This window comes from Coccinella septempunctata, chromosome 1 (genome assembly GCF_907165205.1).
Source record: "Coccinella septempunctata chromosome 1, icCocSept1.1, whole genome shotgun sequence".
NCBI classification, from domain to species: domain Eukaryota; kingdom Metazoa; phylum Arthropoda; class Insecta; order Coleoptera; family Coccinellidae; genus Coccinella; species Coccinella septempunctata.
The window spans coordinates 35,989,129-36,012,526 of NC_058189.1; the positions used below are offsets into that span (position 1 = coordinate 35,989,129).

At 34.9% G+C, this 23,398-nt stretch overlaps 2 protein-coding genes across 2 annotated transcripts; both read left to right on the forward strand.

The window, feature by feature from the left end:
• The first annotated feature begins 10,197 nt into the window (after nucleotides 1–10,197).
• On the forward strand, nucleotides 10,198–13,219 carry LOC123318739. The gene is made up of 7 exons (XM_044905471.1): nucleotides 10,198–10,308; nucleotides 10,368–10,581; nucleotides 10,660–11,043; nucleotides 11,176–11,283; nucleotides 11,351–11,471; nucleotides 12,333–12,593; nucleotides 12,686–13,219. Exons 1-6 carry the CDS (start codon nucleotides 10,249–10,251, stop codon nucleotides 12,580–12,582), a joined length of 1,137 nt encoding a protein of 378 aa, XP_044761406.1. The 5' UTR covers nucleotides 10,198–10,248; the 3' UTR covers nucleotides 12,583–12,593; nucleotides 12,686–13,219.
• A 7,647-nt stretch (nucleotides 13,220–20,866) lies between these two features.
• Nucleotides 20,867–21,895, forward strand: LOC123322734. The gene is made up of 2 exons (XM_044910727.1): nucleotides 20,867–21,165; nucleotides 21,439–21,895. The coding sequence occupies exons 1-2, from the start codon at nucleotides 20,889–20,891 to the stop codon at nucleotides 21,870–21,872; spliced, it is 711 nt and encodes a 236-aa protein (XP_044766662.1). The 5' UTR covers nucleotides 20,867–20,888; the 3' UTR covers nucleotides 21,873–21,895.
• Nucleotides 21,896–23,398: the final 1,503 nt, after the last annotated feature.

Genomic DNA, 23,398 nt, shown 5'->3' on the forward strand with positions numbered 1-23,398 from the left:
GCAACAGGCAGCGTTGCTAGAAAGACCAAATTTCTTGATTTTTAGAATCGGAAGAATGAAGAGACTCACAGCCGTCTTTAAGGAGAGCCTGGTTCACGATTAAAATGTAACGTCTCAGTAGGGCCGATGCTATTATGTCCCTGATACGTTGACCATAGATTAGAGAGAGGTTGTTTCGGCGCATGACGCTTGCAATTCGTAATTTCGCAAGTTCAGTTGGTGAATTACCGCGTCGGCGTGAAGTTTTTGAAACAAGTGGTGTGAAAATTATGAAATCTGGTGGCTTTTCAGTTTTTTAGTTTTGAGATAGATTAAAGTGAAAAGTGTAAGTAGTGTTGTAATGAATTTTGTATTGGATTACCTTTTTAACAGTAAGTACTGTTATGGTTGCGTTTCCCCAATATAATATTGTTTAGTTTATTTTTTTCCAATGAGTAATAGGAATCAGAAGAAATTTTTGTAATTTCATAAGAAATTTATTCAGCATAGTTGCTATGTTAGGAAATTTTGGATGGCATGGAAACATAAAAAAAAAATAGAAGGTTGTCAGTCAGAATTGTTTTCAGAAAAATCACTTATTTAATTGAATGAATTGTTTTCTGTTTTATGAGTTTCGATTCCGTTGATTGTAATAACGAATTAAAATAAATAAAATTAAAGAGAACGTAGACCAACAAAATGAAATCTTACAAAGAGTGATGAACAAAAAAAAATGATTTAGTACACCACAAATCATTAATTCAGATAATTCCAAATGGAACTTCAATGGAAAAATAAAAAGACAACATCCTGTTCCATTTCTTAGATATTTAAAAAATAAGGAGGGATTTTTCTCAACATTTAGAACGTTTAAAGAATGAATAAGAAATTTATTATCTGAAGAGGCACTATTATGTTTCAATGATTAAGAAGGAACATATAAGAAATTGGAATTACACAAGGAACAGAAAATAGGAGAATATCATCCAGAAAGTGAGTGTGAATTTGAAACAGAATGGAGAGAAAAACATTAAGAGGATGAAAAGAAAAAAATAGAGAAAATATATAAGATTAAAAAAAAAGACAAAGGAGAATAGTTTATGAATTTTTTTTAGTAAAATCGCAGTTCAGTTCAGTTTTATCAAGATTTAGAATTCATTCATACAGTAAAAATTAATTCAGTTTGGAAAATTTAAAATGTTTATTCCCAAAATTTTCAATTTGGGGAATAAATATTTTAATTTTGGGGATTTTGTTATGGGTGAGTTTCATCAATATAATATTGTTTAGTTCAGTTTGTCCAATGGGTACTGGGAATTAGAAAAAATTTAGTCAATTTATGAAGAATTTATTTATCATAGATGCTATGCTAGAAATTTTGGATGGCATGGACACATAAAAAAAAAATAGAAGTTTGTCAGTCAGAATAGTTTTCAGAAAAGTCACTTATTTATTTGAATGAATTGTTTTCTGTTTTATAAGTTTCGATTCCGTTGATTGTAATATCGAATTAATTTATAAAATAAAATAAAGGAATCCAACGGATCCTAACAGTACATAGCCTTTTGAACTCCCGTGAAGAAGTCATTTTCAATCAAGGTCAAGAAATGTTTTGTACCTTCTTGTAAAATTATTTCCCAACCCGGAAAGACGGTTATGTGAGTTGCTTTGGTTTCCCCAAAAATGAAGAAAAGAAGCTTCAATGGCTTAAATACATCCCCCGAAAAAATTTCGTTCCCATAGTGGGGTTTGTGAAAAACATTTTGAAGAGTCCGATATAATCAGACTTAATAAGCATTCACAGCCGTATGGTTCATTAAAACTCATCATTAAGATATCCAAAATCAATAGAAAACGCGGTTTCAAAAATTTTTCCAAATTTTCCAGCTTATCTTTCAAAACCAGTTCATAAAAAAAGAACAGAACCACAGTCTAGAAGGAATACAATTTTAAGTAGGAACAATGATGAAATCGAGACTTTTTCAAATTCCGAAGTCATTAAAGGTTTTGATGATTTAATCCAATAACTTTTCAAGTGAAATTGATTTATCAGGATGGGAAACCAAAAGCTTGAGGATTCTATTTATTTTTATATACTCAAGTTCGAAGAATTATTGTCCTTGAATGTTTCAATAAGAATCGGTAAAAATCTCCAAGTAAAAATTTTAAAAAAAATGTTCAATTGTCCTACAATGATTAGAAATGGAATCTTCCCTTTGATCTCACCCTTAGCTGATGGTCTCAACTTTCAAATTTACTTTGAATGAATCTTCGACTTCATTAGAGACCTATTTATCAGATGCAACGATGGAAATTTTGGAAAATTGAGACAGTGACTGATCAATTACGGCAAATCGTCAACAAAAAAATGAAATACTCGACTGCACCATTATTATGTCTTTCATTCTGTATTCCCAGTCAGCGTCGTGTTATGAATTATTGAGGAATTATTTTGTGTTGCCGAATAAAAGGTATTTGCGATCAATTTCTTGATTATAGTTAAAAAAAAAAAAAATCGGTTCCGCTTTTCAATTCTAATCATTTGGCAAAAACAGTAGGTACTTTCCTATATGATCTGTTCGGCAGCCGGAAATTTAAAAGAAATTGTATAATTATTACCGGTTCAGAATATGAAGGGCTCAGAAATGATAGACATTAAAAACCAAATAATTTCCTTCATTCAGAATTGTGGCTTCGAAGTACTGGCTATAATAACGGATAATCATTCGATCAATAGAGTGAATTTTCGAATTCTTTCAAAATTCCTAATCCGAAAGATGAGCAGACGTGCATATTTCTTACATTCGATTCCGTACATATTTTCAAAAATATATGGAAAAATTGGTTAAATTTGAAAAATTTCCAGAAAACTTTTGCTTATTGTGATTGGGACCTACACAGGGTTCGTAACGCTAAATTTCAAAATTTAATAGATATTTATAAAAAAGAACAAAATTCTTTGGTGAAAGAGGAGTTCAAAATCAATTATAAATCTCTTTATCCTTCTGTTTTCGATAGGCAAAAAGTACTTCTGGAAGATATTTTCCAAGTATCAACGATATCCAATTCAATGAACGATACTGCTCAGTTTATCGAAATTATTAGAAAATGGTGGGATATTTTCAATACTAATTCTAATATGAATGGAATAATAAAAAGGAATTAGTCATCCGCACCGTTCGAAAGAAATAATCAGGAAAACGAAGTTAAATTGCAATTCTTGAATAAATTTATTATTTGACCGGATAGATGGCATGAATTATCGGTATTTAATGGAAAACTTTCGATTGAAACTTATCAGGCTATACGTTAATCCACGTTAATCTCGTCGAAATAATCAATTATTCTTTCAAAATATATGATGATTTGGAATAAATATTACCTGGAAAATTCAGTACGAACAAATTAGAGAAAAGATTCGGATTGTATCGATCTCTCTGGGGATATAATGATAACGTATCTTTTGACGGTATTCTGGGCGCCGAAAAAAAATCTTTAAGCCATATCATGTTCCCGTATATACTGCGATTCAAGAATTTCATTTCAAGTGGTCCAGCAACCCTGCTGAAATATTCCAACATTCGAAATGAGTAACTACGAGGCTACGTTTTAACGTAGGTTCTTTTGAAATTATCAACCGTTTTTGAACATTGGGCTTGCGCTTGGTTTGCCGCTTCAGTCTTCAGTTCATTTGAAACGTTCTGGCTGATATTTTGATTGTTTTCTAGAGTTTCGAGATTTTCCATCGTTTTTTTTTTAAGTTGTTTTTTGTTATTGTTTTTATTGTTGTTATTGAGTGTTTTTTGAAGTTCGTGTTGTTTTTTTAATTAATTTATTCCTTGATAAAGAAGAAGGTGAGTAAATATAAAAGGGTAATTTCATATTACTTTTCTGAAAAGAAAATGTTGGTACATAACATAATTGGAAAGTGAAATTAGGTAAACCTGATGAGGTAGAGCTATAACCTAGCCGATTCCAAAAAACCTAAGTATTATAGGTCTAGTTGTAACATCTCCATTTCCGACAGGGCTATCCATATAAGTATTTGGAAAATACAAGGCACAAGTCTGTTCATTTACCAATGAACACCCATGTTCTTATGAATTATTGATTTCAAAAACAATTTTTTTCAGATGGAACTAGTTGAAGTACCTAAAGGTCTATATTTCAGCCGAAAACTTCATCTTTGTAAAAGATAAACAGGCATCAGGAGGCAGGACATATTTAAAATGTCAAGATCCATTGTGCTCTGCCAGAATTATAATGCAGGAGTGTCAGCAATGGATTTTGAGGTGAGTTTTCTGGGGTAATACCTAATGGACAAGTTTCCTAAAACTCTAAAATCGAATTTAAGATTATTCACTCATTGTTAGGTTATTTACTTAATGAATATAACTAAATATTACTAAGTATCTAATAACTACCTTCTAAGGTTTCAATTTATTGCAAATAAACTCAATACTTGATCTAGAATATGATTTTAGAGTGGAGCATAACCATTTGGTTGATTTGGTCCTGCTTCAAGATATTCGGCTAAAAAGTATCTTAGCATTCAGAAGTAGGACCGAAACATCAACCCTCCTCCATTTATTCAAGGAGTAAGGGATTCGCCACAATGAAGCATCACTGAGGCTAACAAATGGATTTCATACTGTAAAACCGATGATGCAGCGGGAAAGGAGGAAAGTCCAACCTCCCATACCAGCTACATTGGAGGATGCGGCTGGCTATTTGGCAAATGCATCTTGAGTTGAATATTTTTCAAACATATTTTATTCACTTCATCTGTCTAGAAGAAAATAGAATTACATTTTTCAGATTCAATTGTTCCTGTTATCGAAAATATTCATTGGAACTGGAGCCACAACAGAGACCATTCTTCAATGGCATCAGGGATGGATGCTTCTTTTTTTGTGTCCCCTGGTATTCTCAGAGAGGCAATTGATGGGAATAGTCTCCACTTGCACATGGACGCGACCTTCAAAATTGTGCCCAGAGCAGATGGAGCCCATCAGTTGTTCGTCCATTGGATGAGGGTTCACACGGTGAGCATAACTTTTTTATTATTTTCTAGTTTGGTATTTCTTATTTTTTCTTGTTCCTGGAAGGCATACCTGTGGTGTTTTGTATGATGCCAAACCACACCAGAGAAACATACACTGGGTACTGCGATACACCAGGGCCACCAGGCAATTATTTGGCGCCTCCCATATCTCATCTGTCCTTTGCGACTATGAGTTGGCCCTGAGACATGCAGTTCGAGAAGTGTTTGCTGAAATTTCCTTGAGAGGTTGCTGGTTCCACTTCGCAAAAAATGAATTTCTCAAAGGTGGGTACGATATGGCATTCAAAATCAAGTGTTTATGAAAGCATATGGATTTTTTTTAATTGATAAATATTCTTCAGCTCGCAAAATGCATATAAATGACGAAGTTGTCGTCAGAATGGCTATGGCCCTTCCACTGTTGCCGGCAGAACGAATTTCTGAAGGGATAGACTTCGTTTGCGAAAGAATTAGTAATGATGGATTCACAAGGTATATACAGAGACAGTGGCGTAACACCACCGAACCAATAACGCCATAGAGTCTCTGCATAGACAATTATTAAGAATTATAGGCCGCGCACACCCGAATTTTTGGGTGTTTATCCAATTCCTTCAGAAATTCCAACACTACAAGTGCTCTGATCTAATCAGAGTACTACTAAGCGCAGTTGAGAAGACGGGAGAGACGTCGTTAAATTGAGCTCAATCAACGGATCAGTAAGTAGCATCAAGTATGACATATATGTAGTCACTTATTGGATAAAAGCCATTAATTTTAATTAATGCCAAGCACAACTGCCCCTCTATTATGACTCAATTGTGATGAATTTTAATTATTTTCCAGATAATGCTCAGCATCGATTTGAGGAAGATGGCAATCTGCGTCATTTTCTAAGTGTAACCAGCCATAGGGTCATTAGCATTCACAGATTATTCGACCCAAATGTGCCAAGTAAGTAAGACATTGAAAAACAATTAAGTCAGATTTTAATGAAAATATGGGCCAAAAGATGTCCCCCACACAAAATCATTCGACGTGTTTAGGGAAATTTTTCCAATTACTATGGGATAAGAAATATGGGGTGGCTCGTCTGAGATGGAACACCTTGTATATTCTGAAATATGAGATTTAAAAACGAACAAAAACGAACTCACGTTAATTGAACCTGCGTGAATTATATCGGAACGCATCCGAATGTTGAAGAGGAGTGAAGCGGTTGAACCGTGGGGGAGACGTTCTCATTGGCCGCTTGAAATACGATTCACTTCAATCTACAGCACTGGTTCTTAACCGGTGGTCCGCGGACCACTGGTGGTCCCTGGAAGCACCCGAAGTGGTCTGCGAAGCCATCCGACAGGAAATAGGGTTGAACCACACTGAAGAGCACTTATTGATAACAATTATTTTATATTAGTTTTTTAGAAAAATGCCACCAAAACGAAAATATGACGGGTATTATATTGAACTGGGTTTCTTGAATAGAAAAAATGGGGAGACTAGACCCCAATGCTCTCTCTTTTCATCGACATATTTATGAGAGCAGGGGTTTTCGATTCTACTGGTAATTAAAAACAAGCATCGCAAACGGTTGGATGCCAGTGCCGACATGCCAGTTTGGCATTAAGTACCTAGCACTGAACCAAGGATTCATAAATTGGTGAAGAGTATGCAGTGAAAAAAATCGCATTGAAATAATAAAGCTTCGATTTATACCCCACCTCAAATTTTAATAATTATTTTTTTATAGATAGAATTTTTTATAAGGAATCGAATAGTACTAGTAATTTTTGTAAAGTGCTTTTTCTCGAATTCGACAAAGTGCCTACGTCAGATTTTTTTGCCGATTTTTTCCTGGATGCAAGAGAAGATACAGAATCTATTCGTACAACTATCAATCCCGGCAAACTTTTAATTTGAGAGAAACGATTTTTCGAAAATTTCATCAAAATACGTGCTATATCATTATAATATTATCATGAAAAATTATATTTTCACTTTTCGGTCCTTTAAACTTAAATTTAAATCGCCAAAAATGATACTTTCATGTATGAAATTATTTTTTCACTGTCCTAACCCAACCTAACCTAACCTCAAATTAATTCAGTTCAATTTTTAGCCAAAATTGATAAATTATTCACATTTCTTCCAATGAATAACCTCAAAATCCCAATTGGTTGCGTTCTGTTGAGAAAGAAATTCGAATTAATCGAGAATTACAGTGAACAAACATTCAAATGTCATAATTGAGTGCATTTAACGAACATTTCAAAAAATCATAGCTAATGAACTATAAATTTCCGCAGATTGAGATTACTACCATTCGATTCCTCATGAAAAATTCTATCTATAAAAAAATAATCATCAAAATCTGAGGTGGGGCATAAATCGAAGTCGAGCCCGTTCATTCAAATTTATAACTACAACAACCTTGTTTATTCATTTACAATAATTGACATTTACGTACTTAATATTACCTCGGAACAGTTGGTGGTCCGTGACAAGACAACAATTTTTAAAATGGTCCCTGATCACTAAAAGGTTAAGAACCACTGATCTACAGTTTCAAAGCTACGGAGGATCTATACAGCGTTGCCAAATCAATAAAAAGATTTTCGATAAAAAAATTATTTTCGAACACAGTAAATAAATCAAATAGGTATATGTGATGATATTCAAAAGTATTGATGTGTTTCAGAGTCAACGAAGATTATGGTGGGATTCTATTTTCCGCGAGCTTTTCAACAAGCCCACACATCGTATATGTTTCCAGTTTCCATTTGAAAAACGGAATGGTATCCGGCTAAGGAATTGAAGAAAAAACAGTCAATTTTATAGAAAATCAATTGACGGGTTTAAGAGCTTTCATTTTGATTTATTGGTCCAATATTATATTTCAGACTTATGCCATATCATGTTCCCACATATACTACGATTCAAGAATTTCATTTCAAGTGGTCCGGCAACCCTGCTGAAATATTCCAACATTCGAAATGAGTGGCTACGAGGCTACGTATTAACCACCCAATAGCGGAACGGAATCAGCAGCGAATTGAAATTAGAAAATCTTTTGAAATTATCAACCGTTTTTGAACATTTGGCTTGCGCTTGGTTTGCCGCTTCAGTTTTCAGTTCATTTGAAACGTTCTGGCTGCTATTTTGGTTGTTTTCTAGAGTTTCGAGATTTTCCTTCGTTTTTTTTTTAAGTTATTTGTTATTGTTTTTATTGTTGTTATTGAGTGTTTTTTGAAGTTCGTGTTGTTTTTTTTTATTTATTCCTTGATAAAGAAGTAGGTGAGTAAATATAAAAGGGTAATTTCATATTATGTTGGTACATAACATAATTAGGTGAACCTGATGAGGTAGAGCTATAACCTAGTCGATTCCAAAAAACCTAAGTATTATAGGTCTAGTTGTAACATCTCCATTTCCGACAGGGCTATCCATATAAGTATTTGGAAAATACAAGGCACAAGTCTGTTCATTTACCAATGAACACCCATGTTCTTATGAATTATTGATTTCAAAAACAATTTTTTTCAGATGGAACTAGTTGAAGTACCTAAAGGTACTCACTATATTTCAGCCGAAAACTTCATCTTTGTGAAAGATAAACGGGCATCAGGAGGCAGGACATATTTAAAATGTCAAGATCCATTGTGCTCTGCCAGAATTATAATGCAGGAGTGTCAGCAATGGATTTTGAGGTGAGTTTTCTGGGGTAATACCTAATGGGCAATTTTCCTGAAACTCCAAAATCGAATTTAAGATTATTTACTCATTGTTTGGTTATTTACTTAATGAATATAACTACATATTACTAAGTATCTAATAACTACCTTCTAAGGTTTCAATTTTTTGCAAATAAACTCAATACTTGATATAGAATGTGATTTTAAAGTGGAGCATAACCATTTGGTTGATTTGGTCCTGCTTCAAGATATTCGGCTAAAAAGTATCTTAGCATTCAGAAGCAGGACCGAAACATCAACTCTCCTCCATTTATTCAAGGAGGAAGAGATTCGCCACAATGAAGCATCACTATACGCTTTCTTTTTGACCGTTTGAGCAGCTCCTGGGCAGCTCCGGTGCATCTCGCTCGAGCACCGACGCGTTCTTGTTGATTGGGGCGTGAAGCACCGGAGCAGCTCGCGTTCCCTTCCCTTGCCCCCTCTTGCACCAACCGAATTGCTGGTGCACGTCAAGGGCTTGAAGCCCCTGAAGTGACATTTAGGTTATATTTGGTTATGTTTAGATTTTTGCCGGCAACCGTTTGAAATTGTTATTTTTAAAATTCACCGAATAAAACATTTAAAATGGAGGAAACGATTACCTTAATTTTGGATGGTAAATACCAAATAACCGTTACAAAAGAAGAATATGAAAGAAGTACGAGAGGTAAAATTGTTCTTGAATTTTTTGATATTTTTCCCAAGGTGTATACCTTCAGATACCGAATATTGTGAATATTTGCTTTCTGAAGCTCAAAAAGCAGTGAGTAATGCAACATCAGTGCCTGTGGAGACGAACGTACCATCATGTTCTTATTTGAAGGATGTGGCGGTAGCTCCAGAGGAAGCTCTAACTTCAAGTAATGTCTGGAGCTACCAAAAAACCATATGCCTAATAAATTCGATGTCTTCCCTGTACAAAGATTTTAATGATCCCCGAAGAGGAAAACATATTTTTGAACATGTTTCCAATGACATGATCAGTTCCGGATTCGTGATGGATTGGAAACATGTTCAAAATAAATGGAAAAGCTTGATCAGAAGCTATAACAAGGCCAAGGATAACAAGAATAGAACCGGCCAAGGCCCATCAAGGTTTTTATTTTTTGAGGCAATCGATGAAATTGTAGGAACACAACCCAAAAATAACTGCCAGCACTCAATAAATATCCTTGACATTTCATCAGCAAGTTCTGTGCCTGAAAATAACGAGAGGTTTCTTGAAACAAATAATAATATAATGTTAGGGACTGGATCAACCACTGTTGATAACATATTTTATTCACTTCATCTGTCTTAAAGAAAAAAGAATTACATTTTTCATGTTCAATTGTTCCAGTTATCGGAAATATTCATTGGAACTAGGGCCACAACAGAGACCATTCTTCGATGGCATCGGGGATGGATGCCTCTTTTTTTGTGTCCCCTGGTATTCTCAGAGAGGCAATTAATGGAAATAATCTCCACTTTCACAAAGACGCGACCTTCCAAATTATGCCCAGAGCAGGTGGAGCCCATCAGTTGTTCATGATCCATTGGATGAGGGATCACACGGTGAGCATAACTTCCTTATTATTTTCTAGTTTGGCATTTCTTATTTTTTTTCCTGGAAGGCATACCCTATGGTGTTTTGTATGATGCCAAACCGCACCAGAGAAACATACACTGGGGTACTGCGATACACCAGGCAATTATTTGGCGCCTCCCATATCTCCTTTGTCCTTTGTGACTATGAGTTGGCCCTGAGACATGCAGTTCGAGAAGTGTTTGCTGGAATTTTCTTGAGAGGTTGCTGGTTCCACTTCGCAAAAAATGTATTTCTCAAAGGTGGGTACGATATGGTATTCAAAATCAAGTGTTTATGAAAGCATATGGAATATTTTTTAATTGATAAATATTTTTCAGCTCGCCAAATGCATATAAATAACGCAGTTGCCGTCAGAATGGCTATGGCCCTTCCACTGTTGCCCGCAGAACGAATTTCTGAAGGGATAGACTTCGTTTGCGAAAGAATTAGTAATGATGGATTCACAAGGTTCATGCAGAGACAGTGGCGTAACACCAATATTTCGGTGTTTGGTTTCGATAATCGAACCAATAACGCCATCGAGTCTCTGCATGGACAACTATTAAAAATCATAGGCCGCGCACAGCCGAATTTTTGGGTGTTCGTTCAATTCCTTCAGAAATTCGAACACTACAAGTGCTCTAATCTAATCAGAGTACTTAGCGGGCTGCAGTTGAGAAGACGGGGGAGACGCCGTTATATTGAACTCAATCAAAGGATCAGTAAGTAGCATCAAGTATTACATATATGTAGCAACTTTATTGGGTGGATAAAAGCCATTAATTTTAATTAATGCCAAGCACAACTGCCACTCTATTACGATTAAATTGTGATGAATTTTAATTACTTTTCAGATAATGCTCAGCATCAATTTGAGCAACATGGCCATCTGCGTCATTTTTTGAGTGTGACCAGCCATACGGTCATTGGCATTCACAGATTATTCGACCCAAATGTGCCAAGTAAGTAAGACATCGAAAAACAATTAATCTTAAGAAGTCAGATTTTAATGAAATTTTTCCATTTCAGTTGAGGAAATTCCAGACACGGAGGGAATGGTTCTGAACGATGTCCAGAGCTTAGAGGAGGCGGCTAATATTGACCTGGATGTCGAAAACGCAGCCTTAGTGCCGTTTTTTGGAAATGCTGGGTAATTATATACCTACTCTTATATCTATACCATATGGATTACTTTTAAAGTCTACAAGATGAAAATTTTGAGTACAGTACAGTACAGTTGAGTACAGTAGGTATTTGATTCATGAAGCGTATACTCATTTATGCTAATTCCAGATTAGCACATTCATAATATAGCGCATTACACTTAGGGGAATTCTCAGAATGCAATGGACTTCGATTCATGAATGTACCCTCACGATATATAGATAGATGTAATAAATCAATCAATGGTCAGAGGAACATTACATTTATGAAAACATTACACATTACGGCTTACACTGATTGTGAATGAGCTCTAAACAGTGAATTACTGATATGAGACCGTAGGCGTCACAGTTCAATTTTTTCGAATTACAATCCTGATATTCTTTTCATTTATGGAAAAGAAAATTTTAAAATTACCTAATACACAGTACTTTGGTTACTTAGAGAGTTCTTTTTTCATTTCATATTTAATGTATTTTCTAGTGAAATAGAAACTTTTCATATGTTGTTTCCTTCATTTCACAAATCCTATAATATCATTATTACAATCATATATCCATATTACAATATCTTTGAAATTGAACGCTTGAAAATGGATATTAAGGAATATCGGAATAAGATCAAATTTTTCTTGAGATGGGCCAGATTTATATTTTCTTCGTAATTACGGGTGTATAATAATAATAATAATAATGAAGAAAAGGTATCTTGATTGACATATTCATTGAGATTTCATAAAAAAGGGGAAATAATAGAAAACAGTATATAATTATAACATTAAGATACGAAAAAAAAGAAATTGAAAATAATAACTACATTGCAACTTTACAACAACATATGGTTTTAGAGCAGAGCTCAACCATATTCCGGATCTTGTTATGCTACAAGATATCAGATTGAATCAGATTTTGGCATTCCGGAGTAAGGGTGAATCTCTTACTCTATTGCAAATCTATATGGAAGAGGAGGTTAGGCATCAGGATGCTTCATTGAGACTACCCTATGGGTTAAACCCTGTGAAGGCTATGATGCAACGAGAACGAAGAAAGGTTCAACCGCCTATACCAGCATCATTGGAAGATGCAGCTTTACATTAAGCCAATCCATCGTAAGTCAATATTCTTCAAACCTTTCTATTCACTTCATCTGTATTCTAGAAAAAAAATTGAACTGCATATTTCATTCTCGATTATGTTTCAGTTATCAGAAGTACTTTGTTGATTGGGGCCTCAACAGAAAACATTCTTTGCTGGGTTTAGAGATGGGTGCCTCTTCTTCGTTTCCCTTGGAATTTTGAATGAGGCAATCGACGTGAATAATCTCCACCTGCACATGGACGGCACTTGCAAAATTGTACCTAAAGCATGTGAAGCACGTCAGTTATTCATAGTCAACTGGATGAAGGATCACAGAGTGAGTATATTCCCTCGATTATTGTTTCGTTTGGAATTTCTAATTTTTGTTTTTCCTTGAAGGCAAATCCAATGGCGTTTTGCCTCATGCCGAACCGGACCAGACAGACCTACAAAAAAACAGGGGTACTGCAGTTCACTAGGCAACTATTTGGTACCTCCGTTGTCTCCTCTGTCCTGTGCGATTATGAGCTGGCCCTGAGACGAGTAGTTTTGGAAGTTTTCAGTGGAATTTACTAAAGAGGCTGCTGGTTTTATTTTGTAAAAAATGTTTTTTTTTTCACATTAATTAGTTATTTTCCTAACAAGTGTGGAAAGTGATACTTTTCCGCAATAGACGGCAGTTGACCGAACGGCGCAGAGCGGAGAGTTTTCGTCTTGATACCGACATTAGCAATTCCAGTCTCTTCATTTTCATATCTCGAACGAGATTTTTGAGACAATAAATCCAAAGTGGTCAGTTCTACAGCGTCTATAACGGACGTCTTCGCTAATGCAAATATATGTGGGATAGTTTTCGTGGCTAAAATGCTGGATAAATATCATTATCCCTTTCATAAAAAAAATCGAATAAACTGATATGTCAATAATGTCGGCACCATAGTTGTCAGATATACCAAGTATATGAAAAATGGCTGCGTTAAAATCTAGGCCATATGCGAAGGAAACAATTATAGTTGCAAAAAATTCATTATCAGCATAAAGACCATTACAAAGTAGATCTTTTCATCTTTGTTAAACTTCTGTCATCCTCAGTGTGTCCGGTTCGTTGCTTCAAGGTAGTTAACAGCTCGAGCATTACAGTAGAGAGCAAGCGTCGAAATCGAAAATCGAACTACTCGAATCGCTGGAATTTTATTGAAATGTGTTTTTACGGATGTTATTTATTGAAAATTGCTTTCTTGTTGTGAAAATTTTTAGTTATTGTGTTTTTAATTGTGATTCTGCTTTTTTACGTGTAGCTAGTTTTGAGAATACAGAATACACACATCAGCCATGGAGGATCTCAATCCGATAGTGCAGAGTAGTGGATATAACGTTTCCCACGAATGTTCCTTCACGCATATTAGGTTTATTCGGGTGATTTCGAATGACGAGATGGCACGAGAATTCCTTATCAAGCATGGGGCATTATCTTGTCACTCTTTGTGCGAAACGTGCGGATCAAGAGTTCGATCTGCTTTTGAGGGAAATCTGAATAGATGCCGCAAAGTTGTTTTTGAAGCAAGAAGGGGGAACAGGAAATGCGAAACTTCACGTTTTATATTCTTGTCAAACGGAAATGCGAAAGTCAGTGACGCCATGTTTGAACTGAAGTGCAGTCCCAACACGGTAGTTGATTGGTTTTCCTTTTGCCAGGAAGTAGTTGCCGATTAAGTCGTGCGAAATTCTCAAAATCGTAGAGATAGACGAAGCTGAGTTGGGCAAAAGGAAATATAATCGAGGCCGTTTGTTGACAGGGCAATGGGTTCTTGGTGCAGTTGAAAGAGGGGAGCATGGTGAAAATGACAATGCATTTTTAGTTCCCATAGAGGATCGTTGCTCCGAAACATTAACCGGTATCTTAAACGTTATGTGAAACTATGCTCAATGATTATTACCGATTGCTGGAGGGGGTATGATGCTCTAGAGACTGAGGGTTTGCGCCATTATACCGGGAACCACTCTTTAAACTTCGTTGATCCAGAAACTGGTGCTTACACACAGGCCATTGAGAGACTCTGGGTTGAAGTTCGTCGCAATGTTCCTAAGGCTGTACTCAGGCAAGAGCATCTTTGTGGTTATCTATCTGATTTTCTTTTTCGTCAGATGGAACCTTGCTACCGTCGTCAGAAGCACATTTTCTGAAAGGCGGCCGCAACTCTTTACTCACCAGAGCATCCTCTGGCATAAGGTAAATTCAATAATTTCGTCATGCTTGCAAAAAAACATATTTTACCTTTAGATATAAGGTTGATTATTTTTACGGCGAACAGACTAGAAAAATGATGTCAACATCGTCAACACTGTGCGTCTGCTCACATTTCCAACTCCTGTCGCACCTGTTTCCAGTCCTGGCTTCAGGGTCGTTTATTCTCAAATTCACAAAGAATTCATATTGACATCAATATTTGTTTTTATTGTTTTCATTGTTTTCTTTCATTTCCGTTTAATATGCGATACCGAATTCAAGGAATTATACTCATAATATTATTTCTTCATATAATATTTGAATTATTATTTTTTAATTTTCGCCAAGGTCACATAAGAGTAAATTCACAAATCCTTGGAAATTATTGAGAAAAATTGAATTTTTTTTTCACATTTTTTCAAAAATTTCCAATGTTTTCAAAGCCACGGCTAGGTAGTGTGTATTGTAGTGTAGTTATTATTGTTTGTCGTTTCCGCTTGTAGACATACTTGTGTGATCCGCGACACCAAGATACCGTTTGATTCCGAACTATGTATGCCTGAAGATCTTCCAGAGGATGTCAAGAGTTTATCACCGAACGCATTTAATCGAACTGTCAAAGAGTTTTACTACTGGAGAAGGCAGTGTATACTCTCGATGAATTTCTTTAGATAATGTTTCCTGTTGTTTGTTTTGATTTGTCATTGTTTGTTTACACAAACGATTATTTCAATTTTTTAATTGATTTTGTTTCAGGGAATGGAAACCCTTAAAAATTTCTGAAATTCGGAAATATTAGCATGTTTTTTGAGTATTGAACTTCTTTCATGGCTTTTTCATTGTTCTGAATGAATGGGATTGAATAAATAGTTTTCACACAATCTTCTTAATTTTCATTCTTTTTTTCTTTTTTCTTCCTCCCTCTTTTTCATCTTCATTCATAAATTCTTCTTCATTCTTACCCTGTTCGTCCTTTTCTGTCAATTTTTTTTCCAAGTTTTTTTTTGTTCTTTTTTCCCTTCTATTGTTTCTCCATCTATAATTGTTGTTTCGCACTCCTCCGCTATTTTGATTTTTCTTTTGAAGAAAATGAATAAAAAAGTATATCAATTTTCTGACTTGAATTCATTTATTGCTCGATATTTATTTACGACTGATTCATACCTAGGTATTTCAATTACCGTTGACCTCAAAAGTCGATGGGACAGTTGTTCAGTTACTTCGTTGTTTAGCGAATAAGTTATTTGAAACTGTTATTATCAACAATAATATTTAATTAATTCGGAATTTCGAGTTTTAAAATAATTGAAAGAAGAAAAAATAATTCACTTACGTGAGCGCACGCTCTGGCGTATTCCGGCATGAGATTCGAGTAGTCTTCAGGAGAAAAGATTAATTTTTGAATTATTTCGATTTATTATCAGAAATTACAGTATTATTATCACACATGGTATCCTAAAAAGAATGTAACAAACGGAAACTATAAATTTAGTATTCTAGCTGAAAAGAATGAAAATCGTAGTAGGAATTTTGTTAATTTGGTTGCGTTCACAAAATTGCTGTGAGAGTAGAGTATGATATCACTTGAAATTTAATCTGGGAGGACTCTGCATCGTCTGAAAGAGCCTATCAGATAGAAAAAATTGTTGCCTGACAATGAACGAAAAATGAAACTTTTAAATGATGAATTGACAAACTGAAAATCTACAGTTATGGAGATTTTTACGAATTCGTCTGATAAAGTAGTCTGATATACACTCCAAAACGTAACGAAGTTTTATCATTTTAGAGTCTATATCAGACTCTTTCATCAGACGAATTGGTAAAAATCTTCATAATTGTAAATTTTCAGTTTGTCAATATATCACTTAAAAGTTTCGTTTTTCGCTCATTGTCAAGCAACAATTTTTTCCATCCGATTAGCTTCTACGGAAGATGCAGAGTCCTTCCAGATTAAATTTCAAGCGATATTATACTCTCTCTCAGAGTAATTTTATGAACGCAACCAAAGAAAGAAATTTTCTACTACGATTTTCATTGTTTCCATCTAGAATACTAAATTTACAGTTTCTGATAATAAATCGAAATTCTTCAAAAATTGATCTTTTCTCTTACAGACAGTGGGAAAGTACTTGAATTTCATTCTGAAATAGGCCAGAGCATGCGCTTACGTGAGTGAATTATTTTCTTCCCTCAATTAATTAAAAACTCGATATTCCAAAATAGAAAAAATAATTATGTTTTTTTAAAATAACTGAATATTATTGTTAATGATAACAATTCCAAATAATCTAACGGCCCCTGACGGTTAAATATGGCCCCAACAAAACAAATCGATGAAACCAGAAAACAATCGAGAAAAAAGTGCTAATTTGTTTTTAATTAGAATGACAATTACCGACACGCCGATGAGCATGCCAATTAACGTCCGACATATCAATGAGATTTTTATCGAATAAACTATCTATTGATGCAAAATATATAAGTTGGCGCATTAATAAATAACAAAATAATTATAACTTACCAATAAATTTGATGAAACTATTTTCAAGCAGTAATTTTCAACTATGGGAATTCTAGCCTCACCACCCTCCCTACTCAAGAAAAAAAATCAAATTTTCATTAAATTCCTGCTTACCGTTTGTCCGTTAACATCTAAGGATCATCGACCGTGACCGATCTTGTATGAATCAAACGTAAATAAATATCGAGCAGTAAATGAATTCCAGTCAAAAAAATTAATATACATCTTTATTCGTTTTCTTAAAAAAAATGAAAGAGGCGAATTAGGAGGAAGAGGAGGAAAAGAAGATGAGGAGTAGAAAGAGGAGGAAGAAACAACAATCATAGATGGAGAAAAAATAGAAAAGAACAAGAAGAAAAACTTGAACAAGAAAAAGTGACAGAAAAGGACGAAATAGAGGAGTGAAGAAGAAATTATGACTAAAGATGAATGAGAAGGAAGAAATAAAAAAGGAAAAAAGAAATATAAAAATAAAAAAGATTTTGTTAAGTTATTAATTCAATCGCATTCATTCAGAACAATGATACGAGAGAAGTTCATTGGTCAGAAGAATATGCTTAAATAAATTGAAACTATTCAGTATATTCACAACATAACCCATAAAAAGATTTTCAAAAATTTCAATCAAACTACACAGAACAAGCATATATAGATTTTTCCAAAACATTAAATGAAATTAATTCCCGTCAATCTGTACACATTAAACCTCTTTACAACACTTGCCTCTGTTAATGAAATCGATTTGTATTTTTGTATAGATTCAGAAATAGCCTCGAACATAAAATTTAGTCGAACCAAAACTACACAAATCATCAATGAAATCATTGGACCATTTATAATAAAAAAGATTGTATCTAATATTAAAGGTAAATTTTCTTCCATCATCATTGATAAAACGACGGACATCTCGACAAAAAAGCGTTTAGCAATTTTACCAAGATATTACTCTGAAGAAAATCGAAAAGTGAATCACTCATTTCTAGAATTAGTAGAATTAGAAAATGACAGTACGGCATCAAGTATTCACGACTCATTAACAAATTATTTGCTGTCCATAAGATTGGAGTCGACACATCACATTCATTCAATTTATGTTCCTCATATGAATGTCAAAGACTTGCGAAGAAAGTGGAAGATTTAATTAGAGACATTTATTCTCATTTTGGGCATAGTTCAAAGAGAATAAATGTCTTTAAAGAATTTCAAGAATTTTCTGAATTGAAACCTCATAAAATTCTAAGATTATCAGAAACATAGGAACAAGTTGTGAACAGGGTGCTAGAACAATATGATGCCTTAATTTTATATTTCAAACAGTCGGTATTTGATGATCCACTTTTTAAACCAATAGAAATCTCTAACAGATCAGAGAATAAAGTAAACAAGCTTTATTTATTATTTTTGTCATATGTACAAAAAATAATTAATACAATGAATTTAGAATTTCAGTCCGAGCAACCAAGGCTGCATCAGTTAATGCCCAGAATTTCGCAACTATATGAACAAATATTATTAATAAAATATATATAAATAAGGTAAACTCGCTGTTTAAACAAGTGAGAATTTGTGGGCGGTCCCAATTTACCGCTACGTTGCCAGATTGGACAATAGTTCGGGTATTTGAAGAAAAGATCATAGAATCACCAAATGAAGTTACACAAGCGATGTGTGTCAATATTTGTGACATAAACGAGCTGTTTATTTATATTGAGAGTAGGAGGAAATTTTGTTGTTTTAATGAGAGTTTTCATGGAAAGTTCCTTAATTGATGAAAAATTCTTCATCTACCTTGTGATAAGGCATGTGGTAAAGGCATAGTTTGGATTTTTGTGCAAGACTTGGATACAATTCTTTTCCTGTGAAGGTGTCAGTTTTCACTATTTTATGCGATTAAAGGAACGTCTACTTACATGTAGTTCTTATACAATATACAAGCAATGTTGAATTTTCTTCTGCAAATCACATTACTTACCAAGAATGGGACCGAAAATAAATAATCTGGTTATATATCCTCAAAATGGAAGGATTTAAATGAAGACGAATTTTATGATTGATCTTCACCCTGGAGAAATTCATGAGTCATAAAAGGATTTGCAAAGCAACAATCAGAATAAATGAATCAATCATAATGTTTGTAATATAAATTCAATGCCGAATGTATTTACACCATATATAGCACAGAGCTCTGATGTGGTCATAATAGACCCTTAAGTCGCAGTGGAATGTAACCCCCTTACCAAACTATTTGTAGCATGTTGAATATGTTGTGCGAAGTGTATTTTATTAGCTTTATAGAAATTCCTGTTAAAACCAACAATATATGTATCCTGCTTTTCGATACCAACTTTCATGTTTCTGGAATTTCTGGAATAATTTTTTTAGGATGTAATATACATAATTTATAGTTTATCGCCCCCTCACCGATTTTCAAAATATTTTGCATGGTGATTCTACATGATGTTGTGACGCCACAGTTAAAATTTGGGCACTGGCAAATCAGTAGTTTCGGAGAAAACGGGAAAATAAAAGTCACAATTTCATAATATTTCTCTTGAATACGTACCTGATATTTGACGTCCATCCATCGCGACAAACACCGAAAATATCCGAATGATCTTACGAGTTGAAATTGCATTCGGCCAACGATCATGAACGACAATATGCGTAAATGGCGAGCGTTGCCAAACTTATGAAAATTCTGTAATAGGCCCGAATTATTTTAGGCGACTTCCCAGGCTTCGATCTGCATGCATAAAGGTATGCTTTTGGCATGCTTTATGCAAAGGGCGTTCCATGGACTCGGGAACTTGGGCTTTGCCCTCCTTTCCTCGGAGGCCTTCGGGCTAATTTAGAACGTTTTACTATCTCCTATTTTTAACAATTTTATGTTCCAATTCCAATTCCTTGTAGTATATAGACTATGCTAGAAGGCGGAACCACTGGAAATAATGAATCTACTTAATAGATAGAAACGTATCGATGCGTATAGGAACGGCCAGGGGGATGTTCTCCCTTAGTTCTGAGGGCCGAAGGCCCTAACTACGCGAGAAGGCAGATCCACTGGAAATGATGGATCTACCTACTAGAGAGAGCCGTATCGATGCATATAGGAACGGCCAGTTGGATGTTCTCCATTAGTTCTGAGGTCCTGCGTGGTTAGGTTATGGTTATGTTAGGCTAGATCAGTCAATAACATTAATCATAACTATTATTACCAAACCTCAATCCCTGCTAATATCGATTTTTGTTAAACCTATATTGATTGATACAATCAATCAATATAACGGACCGATGTGGCAACATTTGTATTCTGTCCATCTATGACATGCGCAGCTTAGAAACTTCCGTTTCCGTCCGCATCGTTGTTTCATTAGCTCGAGCATACAGAGCAAGCGTCGGAACAAACGAACGAGAACAAACGAATCTATTCCGCTCCGAATTTTATCGCAATGTAAGTGTTTTACGGATGTTACGGTTTGAAAATTGATGTCTTGTTGTGAAAATTTGTGGTGATTGTGTTTTTATTGTGATTTTGTTTTTTTACGTGTAGCTAGTTTAGAGAAGACGACAGAAGACATGGAGGATCTCAATCCAATGGTGCAGAGTTGTGGATATAACGTTTGCCAAGAGTGTTCCTTCACGCACATTGAGTTTATTCGGATGATTTCGAATGAAGAGTTGGCACGAGAATTCCTTATGAAGCATGGGGCATTATCGTGTCACTCTTTGTGCGAAACGTGCGGATCGAGAGTTCGATCCGATTTTGAAAGAAATCAGTATAGATGCCGCAAAGTTGTTTTTGCAGCAAGAAGAGGAAACAGGAAATGCGAAACTTCACGCAGTGTCTTTCAAGGTACGTTTTTTGAGCGATCGCATTTAAGTTTGATGGAAATATGTTTTCTGGTCGACATATTTTTGTCAAACGGAAATGCGAAAGTCAGTGACGCCATGTTTGAACTGAAGTGCAGTCCCAATACGGTAGTTGATTGGTTTTCCTTTTGCCGGGAAGTAGTTGCCGACTATGTCGCGCGAAATTCTCAATCCATTGGGGGGGTTGGGAAAATCGTCGAGATAGACGAAGCTAAGTTGGGCAAGAGGAAATATAATCGAGGCCGTTTGTTGACAGGGCAATGGGTTCTTGGTGGAGTTGAAAGAGGGGAGCAAGGTGAAAAAGGCAAAGCATTTCTAGTTCCTGTAGAGGATCGTTCCTCCGAAACATTAATCGGTATCATTAAACGTTATGTGAAACCCGGCACAACGATTATGACCGATTGCTGGAGGGGGTATGATGCTCTAGAGACTGAGGGTTTCCGCCATTTTACCGTGAACCACTCTTTGAACTTCGTTGATCCAGAAACTGGTGCTTACACGCAGACCATTGAGAGACTCTGGGTAGAAGTTCGTCGAAATGTTCCCAAGGCTGGATTCAGGCAAGAGCATCTTTGGGGTTATCTATCTGATGTTCTGTTTCGTCGGATGGAACCTTGCTACGGTCGTCGAAGGCACATGTTCTGGAAGGCGGCCGCAACTCTGTACTCTCCAGAGCATCCTCTGGCATAAGGTAAATGCAATAATTTCTTCATGCTTGCTCCTGTTTACTTTAGCGCCCACTTTGGCTTTTTGTCTTCAATTTTTTCATCAATTTCATTAAATTCGAATGTTAGCTTTAAGAGAACTCGATGAGTTAACTTTTTCAGTTAGTTTATTCCGAAAAATGTGAGGAATTTTTCAATTTTCGATAAAAATATAAATAATGGTTTTGGGGTTAGGTTAGGTTAGTTTAGTTTGGGACAGTGAAAAATCATATTTGTACATGAAAATACCATTTTGAGATATTAATTAAACGCATAAAAGATTAGAATTAGTTATTTAAGCGCTAAACAGGGAAAATGATACGATTTGACTGATTTATACCGAATTTTCGCCATTTTCATAGGAACTTCAAAAATTCATATCTCAAAAAATACAAGTCTCCTAAAGTTGAGACATGTACCAATCGATTTTTCATACAATGCTTTATCTAAGAAAAAATCGACGACAAAATCGGAGGTGGGCACTAATCTAAACTTTTACCGATTTTTAGATATAAGGTTGATTATTTTAACGTCGAACAGACTAGGAAAATGATGTCAACATCGGCAACACTGTGCGCCTACTTACACTTCCAACTCGTGTCGCACCTGTTTCCAGTCCTGGCTTCACTGGCTTCAGGGTCTTTTATTCTCAAATTCACAATGAATTCATATTGACATCAATTTTTTTTTTTTATTGTTTCCTCTCATTTCCTTTTAAGATACGATACCGAATTAAAGGAATCATGCTCATAATATTTCTTCATTTCATAATTAAATTTTTTTTTAATTTTTCGCAAAGGTCACATATTAGTAAATTCAATTTCCGCCAAGGTCAAACTAGATTCAAGGACATCGATTTCATAACCTCACAAATTCTTGGTAATTATTGAGAAAAATTTAAATTTTTCTTATATTTGTTCGAAAATTCCAATTTTTTCAAGGTCACGGCCTTGAAATATTGAGGTAATTGACCTTCAAAATTTTTTTCATATTTTTTTGACTGTAATCAGTTAAGAATTGATATTTCACTAACGATTATTTCAACCTTCTTACCCACCCAGCACCCCTATTCACTCCCCGATCCCGTTAAAAAAAAACTCCAAAAATACTCATTTGCCATTATTGAAAACTACTAAGAATCATACTAAAACACATATTTTCCACTAAAAAAAAATTTTAATGCAAAAATCCGAGGGGGCGTTAAACGATAAATTTACCGAAATCTGAGTGTCCTATAGTTACCATTTTGAATTTCAATCAAAGTAGAAGTCAAGTGTTGTATGTATGAATGTATATTGTATTGCTTCATTATACATATTCAATGTCATTAGAAAATATGTAGTTTGAGAAATAAAATATCTAAAATCTACCCTTCATTTCCACCTTAGCCTATTCCTCGAAAATAGTTGATCGTATTCCACTTCTATAATTTTTAATGATTGAAGGTTGTACTCTGAGTTTTTGGATATGTAATGCCAGTCACGTTAACTCATTATTTATATCCAATTGTAC